General features: G+C 42.7%; 2 protein-coding genes across 2 annotated transcripts in view; one reads left to right on the top strand and one right to left on the bottom strand.

Moving 5' to 3' along the window:
• The window catches only part of LOC310791594 (intermembrane lipid transfer protein VPS13C-like), a gene marked incomplete at its 5' end in the record, with an annotated part of 130,999 nt that overhangs the window by 31,495 nt on the left and 87,004 nt on the right, over positions 1–12,500 (bottom strand). The gene's annotated exons all lie outside the window — the stretch shown is intronic.
• On the top strand, positions 1,276–10,329 carry LOC310791134 (uncharacterized protein; the record flags this gene model as incomplete). Its single annotated transcript, XM_083652832.1, has 3 exons — positions 1,276–2,069; positions 5,919–6,033; positions 9,913–10,329. 3 exons carry the CDS (start codon positions 1,276–1,278, stop codon positions 10,327–10,329), a joined length of 1,326 nt encoding a protein of 441 aa, XP_083508958.1.

Below are 12,500 nucleotides of genomic sequence, written 5' to 3'. Positions count from 1 at the left end.
GGGGCAGAAAGGCATGATGGGACATCTATGCAAAGCAGCCATGGCGTCAGGCGCTCAGGACTGGTGGGCTGCGCGGGAGGCGATATTTTTTTCCCCATGATGGCGAAGGCTAGGCGAAGGCATGACCCCGCCCCTCTCTGCCTCTGATTGGCTGACTGCACTTCTGACTCGCCTGCTTCCCAGGCGAGTCAGAAGTCATCTCAAACAAGCCTAATATATTTAATTCAGTCACTAAGCATTATTTGTTCATAAAGTGAGCAGCAGGTGCAAAACAACCATTAAATCAACAAGCATGAGATGGCAGATGGCAGCATAGAATCAAAAGGTTATGTGTGAGATCAATAGCCTACTTGAATGTGTATTATTTATTTTCATTCTAAATGTCATCACCTTGTTTCTTCTGATTTATATTTCAATTCAAATACATGTCACTTGTGTTACAATGAGCTGAATTAAAGTTCAATGTAATGCAGTGATCCTGTTCTTATATCAGCCTTGATCATTCTCATGAGTCTTTCATCTTTTTTTTAGATGTCCCTATAGGCTACATACGTGCACTGCCAAGAGTAGCAGCAGTGTTATAAAGCACAGGGCCAGACTATATTAAAACATAAACACACATGGCGTCTTTCATTCAGGCTAGCAAGCAAAACTGCTGTCTGTCTGATCCACTGAGTCTCACCCATTGATGTCTCACCACAGACTGTAGAAAGAGATGCAGGATAGCTAAGCGAATGTGATTGGATGAACATTTGACGCTACGCCAATCAGAGGCAGAGAGGGGCGGGTCATGCCTTTTTTTTCATCATGGGAAAAAAATATCGCAGCCCTCAAAGGATCCAATTCACACTTCCTCCTCCTCCCCCTTTGATCACATGACTCAAATTCCCCAACTCCCCTCCTCCCCCACACACACACACACACACACACACACACACACACACACACACACACACACACACACACACAGTCAGTATTCATGCAGCAGGCTGCTGCATGGAGAGAGAACATGCGGTCTCTCCAACACAGAGAGAAAGAGGAGCCCTTTTTGCACTGAGAACACATGATACTGGTGTGAAGAAGGTCCGCCATTAGGAGCCCTCTGTCCTTTTTGTACACAACAAACCAGAAGGAAAGGAGGCGTGCCGTGAACCGACGTTAAAAGAAGGAAAGGAGGCGTGCCGTGAACCGAGGTTAAAAAGACAACAGCGTGCACGTCTAGTGTGACGTGTAATACAAGCGCGCCGCGCAGCTTCCCAAAACAACAACAACAACATGGCGCCGGAGTCGCCGCCAGACATGGCTGCTGTGCTTTTGGTAGCCGTTCATGTTCTGCAAATGCGAGCGAAGTTGCTGACGCTCCTCTTCCACATGATGGGAACAATGGCGGATTCGTGGGAGCAAATCGAGGCGAGGTTCGAGGAGGACCTGAAGAGGAGCCGGGAGCGCTTCGAGGAGGCGAGGCGCGCCAGGCTCAGGAGCCGCAGGCGGAGACGTTTGCTTCTCCTCGCACAGTGCGGACTGATCTCGGAGAGACGCATGTGGAGGAGAGAGAGACCACACGGGCCCGTGTTCTGGTCCAACATCCTCAACAATTTCAACGACGACGAGTGGCGCAGTCATTTCCGTATGTCGCGGGACACCTTCAGCTTCATCTCGGGACTCGTCGGGCCACACCTGACGCGCAGGACGACAAACTGGCGGCAGCCTCTGGAGCCTCGGCTGCGACTCGCCGTGGCGTTGTGGTGGTACGCTACCCCGTGTGAATATCGCTCCATTAGTTGTATTTTTGGCGTCGGTGTCGCCACGGTGTGCGTGTTGGTACGCCAGGTTACCAGAGCGCTGAAGACGCTGCTCTATAAACGCTTTGTTGACCTGCCGAGTGGCGCTCGTCTTCAGGAGACGGTGGACGCATTTGCCAGCCGGGGCCAGGGGTACCCACAGTGTGCCGGTGCCATCGGCGGCACACACATACCCATCCCCACCCCCAATGTCGACGCACCGGCCTACTACAATCAGAATGGGTGGCACTCCATTGTCCTACAAGCTGTTGTTGATCACAGATGCTGGTAAGGAGCAGGGCATTTGTGCTAAAACATTTTCAACAAGTTGGCCTTGCTAACTTTGTACTTTGTCACACTTTACTACTCTGTTTTATATCTTGTATTAAGTTGTAAATGTATTTGTACGTATTGTGTAGTCTATATGTATATATATATGTGTGTGTATATGTATATACATTTTTTGTAGAGAGACCTGGCCAAGAAAGCAGCATAACGTTACAGACACATTTTAACATAAACAATACAAACAAAAACATCTAAAACGTAAGAAAATACACATCCATTTACTCAACAACAGGGTTGTATACAAGTTCATTATGGATCAAAACATTTGCAGACCTGGATTTCAGCTTCCTCCACCTGGAGGTTTAGTGAGCGTTGGAGTTCATTCCAGGCCAGAGGGGCAGACACCTGGAAAGCTTTCTTGCCAAACTCAGTCCTTGTCTTAGGTACAGTCAGCAGGATGCAGTTTTGAGACCTAATAGTAGGGTCATCTGTGGCACTTCCGTGACCGTGGAGAGCGAAGGTCCGTTTCTCAATGGATTTGTCATCTAGGAGGGTTAATAAACAAATTTAGCCGGGGTGTATTTTTAAAAGAGGCGGGGAAAATATTTGAGAGACCAAAATCCAAAATGTCTGCCGTGGAAATGAACTTTTTAATGGTTTGACCTACAATGATGCACAATACATGGTTTCAGAGCTTATTCTGGTCAAGGAATACATATTTGTTGTTTATATAATGATTTGACCTATTTTTGACCTTCAAATCCAAGATGGCTGCCAATTTTGAGGCAGTTTTTTCAAAATCGTCATAGAGCCTTCATATTAGGCTTGAATGACAGGTCTTCTCATGATGAGTTGAATAATATACAGTATAAGTACACAGAAGTAATCTCTGAGGTCAATAAAGTCAATGTTTGTGTGTAAACAACAGTTGCTGATTTGCGGTTTCCCATTAAATAGGGTAGGCTACTGAGAATATGGTGTCCAGTTCATCCCATCACATTTTCATAATGAACCAAAAACAATTTTGCACTATAGCCTAACATAAAATAGTATTCTGTATGCAAAGCTAGCAAGGTTAGTTGCTTGAGCTGAATTTAAAGGTCAACTCAAAACAAACAATGAAATTAACTTTGAAATTAAAACTGAATCCTAGGCTACTAAATTTCATCAGCACACAGTAAAGGAAACTTGTCTTTGAACTCAGCTGACTGTCTAGTCCTAATCCCTGTTGTGCAATGTCCCTTTTCAGTGAAGTTTTTGTTTTTGTTAAGAGTATGGACTTTTAATCTTGACCTTGTTGGTAGGCAACGGGCCTTTTTCAGTCAAGCATTTTCAGATTAGCTCAGTCAGTCTGTGAAGCAGTCAGTGTCAGCACTTGCGCGAGCTCGCTTTTTCTCTAACTAATGTTAACATTACACACTTTAAGACACTTTGTTTGGGGATATCAACGTTATTCACTAGTCTAAAGATAGTTCTACCATCAAGAACATATAAAACAAAAGCAAAAACAATTTTTATTTGCAGAAGTCATCATTGATATTTGGTCTTAGCTAACGTTAGGTAACGTTATTATTTTTAGCTAAAGTTAATGTTATCTGTCTCCACACTTCTGTCAACTGACATATGCATTTGCTTTTGAAAATAAACAGCCTGGCTTGCTTAAGCATAACTGAAGATTAAATAGAAATATAACATGACGAATGCATGTACCGATTGGTTGCCCCATCTTCCCAGGAGGTGTTGGTGTAAACATCATCAAATTTATCAAGTCCTGACCAGTCTTGGGCTTTTAATTGTAAGCTGTCCCATTTGCCTTGATTTATTGTATCGGTGGGCTTGCAAGGCTTGTCACATTTTAGGACACATTCATAGGACATTGTGTGCTTTGTCTTTCATTGGGAGGGAAAGCAACTTGCTATTATATTACTGTTATATTATATTGCTGTTATACGCTGTTTATTTTCAAAAGCAAATGCATATGTCAGTTGACAGAAGTGTGGAGACAGATAACATTAACTTTAGCTAAAAAATAATAACGTTACCTAACGTTAGCTAACACCAAATATCAATGATGACTTCTGCAAGTAAAAATTGTTTTTGCTTTTGTTTTATATGTTCTTGATGGTAGAACTATCTTTAGACTAGTGAATAACGTTGATATCCTCAAACAAAGTTATTATTTTTATTATATATCCCCCCCCCCCCCCCCCCGATTTTTTATCCCATTTTTATCCCCCATTAGTGCTAACGTAATTTCTTTATCCTGGTTGCTACTCCACCCTCTGCCGATCTGGGGAGAACCGAAACTGGCTCCATGCTTCCTCCGAGACATGGGCAGTTAGCCAGCCGCTTCTTTTCACCTGACAGGGGAAGCTTCACCGGTAGGACATAGCACGTGGGAGGTTCACACTATTCCAACCAGTTCCCCTCCCTCTGAACAGGCGCCCTTAACGACCAGAGGAGGAACCACATTAGCAACCAGGATATTGCATGTTTTTGGTGAAGGGGGTTCCTATATGAAGGAAACCCCCGGGAGGCACGGGGAGAACATGCAAACTCCACACAGAAAGGCCCTTTTGACGACCCCACCCGGGCGGTGGGCACTCGAGGACATGCGGACGGGCACGCATTCCTTCAGCGTTCACATCGTCCCAGGTGGGAATCGAACCCACGACCTTCGAGCTGTGAGGCGATAGTGCTTACCACTACACCACCGTACCTCCTTTTATATCCTCAAACAAAGTGTCTTAAAGTGTGTAATGTTAACATTAGTTAGAGAAAAAGCGAGCTCGCGCAAGTGCTGACACTGACTGCTTCACAGACTGACTGAGCTAATCTGAAAATGCTTGACTGAAAAAGGGCCGTTGCCTACCAACAAGGTCAAGATTAAAAGTCCATACTCTTAACAAAAACTAAAACTTCACTGAAAAGGGACATTGCACAACAGGGATTAGGACTAGACAGTCAGCTGAGTTCAAAGACAAGTTTCCTTTACTGTGTGCTGATGAAATTTAGTAGCCTAGGATTCAGTTTTAATTTCAAAGTTAATTTCATTGTTTGTTTTGAGTTGACCTTTAAATTCAGCTCAAGCAACTAACCTTGCTAGCTTTGCATACAGAATACTATTTTATGTTAGGCTATAGTGCAAAATTGTTTTTGGTTCATTATGAAAATGTGATGGGATGAACTGGACACCATATTCTCAGTAGCCTACCCTATTTAATGGGAAACCGCAAATCAGCAACTGTTGTTTACACACAAACATTGACTTTAATGACCTCAGAGATTACTTCTGTGTACTTATACTGTATATTATTCAACTCATCATGAGAAGACCTGTCATTCAAGCCTAATATGAAGGCTCTATGACGATTTTGAAAAAACTGCCTTTTAGAGCTCAAAATTGGCAGCCATCTTGGATTTGAAGGTCAAAAATAAGTCAAATCATTATATAAACACCAAATATGTATTCCTTGACCAGAATAAGCTCTGAAACCATGTATTGTGCAACATTGTAGGTCAAACCATTAAAAAGTTCATTTCCACGGCAGACATTTTGGATTTTGGTCTCTCAAATATTTTCCCCGCCTTTTTTAAAAATACACCCCGGCTAAATTTGTTTATTAACCCTCCTAGATGACAAATCCATTGAGAAACGGACCTTCGCTCTCCACGGTCACGGAAGTGCCACAGATGACCCTACTATAAGCTGATAAGAACTATTTTCTTGTAAATTAATGCAGGAGCATAGATAAGATGGTATATATGTAACTTGTGCACCAACTACACCAAGCCACTTTCTCATTGTGATGGATGATCTGTACGTGTCTTGTCATTTTGTCTCTCCAGCTTCACACATGTGTTTGTAGGTTGGCCTGGTCGCTCTCATGCTGCTGAGGTGTTTTCCAACTCGCCCATCTACAGGAAGGCAGAGGAGCAAGACGGGTACCTCTTCCCACGTGAGGTAAATACATATGTACCTCATTTTACAGTCATATCTGTAGATCAATCAATTTATTCCATTCTTAAAACTAACTTCTTTCTCTCTCTCTCCCTCTTAAAAAAAAAAAACTAACCTAAACTTTACCACTATTCCTTCCGAAGTTGTAGTTGTCATAGACTGTGTTGCATAGTTGATTGCTCTATTGCTGACAAAAATGTGTTATTGTAAGTCGCTTTGGATAAAAGCGTCTGCCAAATGTCGTAATGTAATTTAATTTCACATGTTGGGCATCAAAAAAAAAAAAAAAAAAGAAAGTCCCGCACACTGTGAAGTTGCAATCAAATTTGTTTTACTGTGACGTTTCGGTCACCGACCTTTTTCAAACAAACATTTAACAGAGGTGAGAAAACCATCTTAAATAGGGGCTGGCAGTTTCGTTGTAGCCAATCCAAGCTCCCCACGGAGACTGGCGTTCAGCTCTGACAAGACGAGTCAATTACCTAAAAGGTACAACACTGATCGAGTGATCTGTACAAATAAACATTTTACAAATACACTTCAGTGTGTGAACTGCTAAAACAAAGAGAATCTTTCTGGATCCACACGTTACAAACATTGGCACCAAAAGGACTGAATGATGAACTGCTATTCAACATGTTCCTGTGATCCCTGTTTACATTGTATTTTCTATTTTTCTACTATATATTTTAAATATTTTCCATTCCTCCTCAAGGAGCCAAGGAGCTTAAACCTTACATGTGTGGGCTGGGCACAGAACAGTCAGGTTTTTTCATCATAATCCCTGCCTACTGTGTCCTTTTCCACACGTGTATGAAATACTATGGATTATTTAGAGAAGTCTCTGTGTTCTCCCCTAAATTTATCATCTATTTATCTCTTGTTATTATTCATTTTTTTCGCTTGGTTACTGTGAAGCTCACTCTGTGTATAGACTATCTGCGTGCAGGTTCCCCCTTTAATTTTTCACTGCGGGGTCCCTGTTTCCCAGGATTTAATTGAAGACAGTCTGGCCTAAACTAACCACTGTACCATTATGCCTTTTTGTCTATTTATTATCATTGTCTTTCTGTCTAATTCCCTGTGAAGCTTCACCTTGTTTATTCACACACTGAAGTGTATTTGTAAAATGTTTATTTGTACAGATCACTCGATCAGTGTTGTACCTTTTAGGTAATTGACTCGTCTTGTCAGAGCTGAACGCCAGTCTCCGTGGGGAGCTTGGATTGGCTACAACGTACCTGCCAGCCCCTATTTAAGATGGTTTTCTCACCTCTGTTAAATGTTTGTTTGAAAAAGGTCGGTGACCGAAACGTCACAGTAAAACAAATTTGATTGCAACTTCACAGTGTGCGGGACTTTCTTTTTTTTTTCACTTATTACGGACGTTTTTGTCTTTGCCTGACGCACCTGGCCTGAAAGATGTGCGGAGTTTCTCTTCAACATGTTGGGCATCACCTGGTATAACGTGTGCCATCAAAGCTTAGTCCTTCACGCAGCCGACCCGGGTTCAAATCCAACCTGCAGTCATTTGCTGCATGTTCTGTCCTCTCTCTCTCCCTACCTTCACATACTGTCCTATCAAATGAAGGCAGAATGGCCAAAAAAAATCATTTGTCACATGTAATCATGGAACCCGCACACACTTATGCTCCAAATAATGCTTTACTTCTTAACACGTAACTGCCATTGACGTATTAATACGTCAAAAATACAACGGTCGATTTTTTTTTGCCCCCCGCGTCTCCTATGGAGATATTGGAAGTATTGAATGTGTATAATCTATTTTACCGACCAGCTAGGTGGCGACGGTCCTCTCCCGACAGAGAGAAAGTCAACCAAAAGCAGCCGCCTCCCGCGGCTGCTTCCTCCATTCTCAAGGAAATGGCTTGGCGATTTTACAGTCAGAAACGAACGAGCCTCATTCTCATACTGTAGGCGGGGACGCTTTCGCGCTGCTGCGGTGGGGGGTTCCAGAAATGGACTGGGTGGGCAGCATAAAGCCTAGAGTCGCACGGGGCTTCATCGGGGCTCTCAAACCCAAGAGACGAGTGAGACCTATCCACACTCGCTGCCAGGGAGGGAGGCTGCTCAAACTCGCTGCCAGGGAGGGAGGCTGCTCAAACTCGCAGCAGCAGAGCACTCGCTTGTGACAAACGCAGGCTGAAAGCCACTAGACACGCCCACGGAGGGAGGAGTTGAAGGAGAGGGCGTTCGGAACTATATTGTTTGGATGTCTGATCTCTCACTAGCTGTGTTTCCATTAGTTTTTCGCAAAATAATTGCGATATTTCTACAACTTCGACAATGTACAATTGCGACTTGTAGGCGTTTCCATTGAAGTTGAGTTTGGTCACCTGAACGCAATTCCCATTAGCCTACCAGCAGCTGCCTGCCACAGTGGATCTGCCCCATATCCCGTCCCCTGCATGCTCAAATCCAACCAATGGTCAATGCAAATCACAACATGAAGTTACAACACATATAAACGAGCCTGATTATCAATTCAAAATAAAATTAGTTGCAAAATGTTGCTGGCTGCGGTGAATGCAGTGAGCGCGACAGGCAGAGGAAAAAAGCCTAATAGCCTAATAGCCTACAACTGGTCCGATTTAGAGATGGAGGGGGGAAAAGGCTGATTTGGTCAATAATCACAATTTTGTGTAGCTATTATAATTATAACACTGCACCTGAAACGTGTGTAATGTATTACTCACAGTCACTGTATTCACTTCAGTCAGGAGCACGCACCGCACCGGTCTGCTTTTCCAAAGCAGAATGGGTCACATGACGTGCCAATGCGAAAAAACTGTTTCCATTACACTTTTGCGATAAACTGCTATATCGACACGTCTGAAAAACCACCTCATGAGAGCGCAAAAACGTTTTGCGATATTTGGGAGGTTTTTCGAAATTTACGTGTTTCCATTACCCAATTTCTATTGCGATATTTAGATTTTGCGCATTTATGAGGGTAATGGAAACACGACTTCTGATGCCAAAAATAAATGGTTAAAGTGACTGTTCTGCCTGTTTGATTGAATTTCACAAAACTGCGATTATCTCAGCTTTCACTCTCAGACGCTAAAACCATGCTGTACTCAACGGCTAATATCTACATAACTACTAACTCTACAAACTAACTCTTTTAGACAGAGAAAGCACACATTCTATTAGTACTTTTGTGAACTTTGTGTTGACAAACTCCAAGCAGAAAATAATCCTCGGCTCTTGTAAAATGAGCCAGAATCATGCCAGAATCCTCAAAAAACGGCTTGGCAAAAGCTACCTACAGCAAAAAAAAAACGGCTGGCAGTCAATGTGTTAAGACTAAGACAACGTTTTGAGCCTCAAGTCATCTTGTCGTCACTTTTCACATGTAATAATCATACAGGGTGCAATCACAGTGATACTGTGGCACCTTTCTGACAAAACTAACTGTGTGTGTACTGCTACACATATTTAACAGAGCTGACACACCTGACACCTTTCTGAGAAAACTAACTGTGTGTTTACTGCTACACGTATTTAACAGAGCTGACACACCTGACACCTTTCTGAGAAAACTAACTGTGTGTTTACTGCTACACGTATTTAACAGAGCTGACACACCTGACACCTTTCTGACAAAACTAACTGTGTGTTTACTGCTACACGTATTTAACAGAGCTGACACACCTGACACCTTTCTGAGAAAACTAACTGTGTGTTTACTGCTACACGTATTTAACAGAGCTGACACACCTGACACCTTTCTGACAAAACTAACTGTGTGTGTACTGCTACACGTATTTAACAGAGCTGACACACCTGACACCTTTCTGACAAAACTGTGTGTTTACTGCTACACGTATTTACACATCTGCGTTGCTCTCTCCACAGAAATCCATCACTGTTAACGGAGTGGAAGTCCCTGTGCATCTAATCGGAGACACAGCGTACCCCATCAGGAAGTGGCTGATGACGGGCTTCACACGCGACCACCTACTCGCTGAGCAGCAGAAAGCCTTCACCTTCAAGCTGGGCTCGGCGATGACGGTGGTAGAAAGTGCATTCGGACGTCTCAAAGGTCGCTGGAGGTGCCTGGCCAAACGAAATGACATTTCTACCTCCTTTGTGTCGGATGTTGTGGTCGCCTGTTGTATTCTACACAACATCTGTGAGATCCATAAGGAGCACTTCTTACCAGAGTGGAACACTGAGCATCCAGACCTCCCTGCTCCTCACAGTGTTGCTTACTATGGTGAACATGAACCGTCTCACCAAGCTATCCGGGATGCTATTATGTCCATTTTGTAGCTGTTTACACACGTCAGATGTCAGACCAGACAACAACAAACATGTTGGCTGTTTACACACGTCAGATGTCAGACCAGACAACAACAAACATGTAGACTGTTTACACACATCAGACCAGACAACAACGAACATGTAGACTGTTTACACACGTCAGATGTCAGACCAGACAACAACGAACATGTAGGCTGTTTACACACGTCAGATGTCAGACCAGACAACAACGAACATGTAGGCTGTTTACACACGTCAGATGTCAGACCAGACAACAACGAACATGTAGGCTGTTTACACACGTCAGATGTCAGACCAGACAACAACGAACATGTAGACTGTTTACACACATCAGATGTCAGACCAGACAACAACAAACATGTAGGCTGTTTACACACGTCAGATGTCAGACCAGACAACAACGAACATGTAGGCTGTTTACACACGTCAGATGTCAGACCAGACAACAACGAACATGTAGGCTGTTTACACACGTCAGATGTCAGACCAGACAACAACGAACATGTAGACTGTTTACACACATCAGATGTCAGACCAGACAACAACAAACATGTAGGCTGTTTACACACGTCAGATGTCAGACCAGACAACAACGAACATGTAGGCTGTTTACACACGTCAGATGTCAGACCAGACAACAACAAACATGTAGACTGTTTACACACATCAGATGTCAGACCAGACAACAACAAACATGAGGGGGAAGCCAGTGAGATGTGTTGTCCAGATGTCTTGACCCATGTTTTAAGGCATAGCTGCTATAATGCACTTGCTATAAGAACCAAGTTGGATGTGTGTGAAAATGACAAGGTGTGTGATGTGCAAACACCTTCCATTATAACTGCAGAAGTGGATAGGAGGCACCCGAAAAACAAGCTTTACATTCAATGTGATGCTAAGATATTACTTGAAAAAGTTTTTTTGTTTTTCTACTTGAGTATGTAAATATTGTACATAATATTGATACATTCGTTTTTTCAGATTTTCATTTTTTTACAGCATGACATTCTTCAAGACGTTGGCTTTCTTTCTATGTACCGGTATCTTAACAGCCATTGTTACATTTGTTACAAATGCTGTGAGATTTTCTAAGTGGGAGGTGGCTATTTCCTGTAAATAAACTTGATTTTCTGATGATTCTTTCTTTCCTTGTTCTTAAATTCTAATCATGGTCAATCACATGTGTGGTGGTCTGCAGAAACATGTTGCTGCTGCACCTTGTTGGCAATGAGCAAAAGACAGCTGAAAATTTGTTTTTCATGTATTTTCAGTGATTTGGTTACTTTCATCTCCGTAGTACTGTTTAGTACATCACAGTGAATAATTATTTTCATAAAACAAAGGGAGAAGTATTGTTTTGGTGGAATGCCACTCTAGAAAATAAAATGTGGAATGTTTAAAGCCTTTCTCACATTTTACTTTTAGACACATAACATTAAAATACGAATAACTTTTGATCTGCGAGCTATTGCAGTCATTCAATAAGTTATATACTCTATAGGGGAGAGTTTCTAATTTATGAAGATGTCAAAAAATGAAAATTTCAAATTCCCTCCATGTGAAGGTTTTTGCAGACCACACATAATCGCCTCCAAATCGAGTGCGATTCAGTGTGTTGTGGCGCTCCCCTCGGGAAGAGCCTGGTGACGGGAGGAGTGGAGCTCAGCTGCCTTCGTGTTGCCGAGCGGAGAGTGCAGCACGTTGGCCTGGAATCTCCGAAGTGCAACCCCTGACAACCAAGCTCTCGGATGCGCGCGCCATTATCGCTGCTGTAACGATACGATATCCCTGGAATGCGCGTTTTAACGAGCCAGTTACATTTCTTTGCATTCTTAGAGATTATAGTTTTTGTTTTTTATCCATGTTTCTAACAATTGGCCAAGTTAGTAGTTAGTTTATGGGATAGGAATTCTGCCAGATGACAGGCACTAGGCACCATTTTCGACTTCATTTGGAAGAGAAAATTATCCAGAAATGAAGATTTGATTGACAGCTGCATGTCGTGATATGATTGGTTGAAATGGGGTAGAAATTTGATAGTACTGGGTGACGTCAGCAAACTGTAAATTACTGTTATCAATGAAATCTTGAAAAACGAACTTTTGACGTGAAAAAGTGTGAAAAACTAAAGAAATTAGATTGTTGTGATTTGTTTTGCA

Source organism: Poromitra crassiceps, assembly GCF_964638095.1.
Source record: "Poromitra crassiceps genome assembly, chromosome: 16".
Lineage (NCBI taxonomy): Eukaryota > Metazoa > Chordata > Actinopteri > Beryciformes > Melamphaidae > Poromitra > Poromitra crassiceps.
This window is presented reverse-complemented; position numbering and strand designations above follow the sequence as displayed.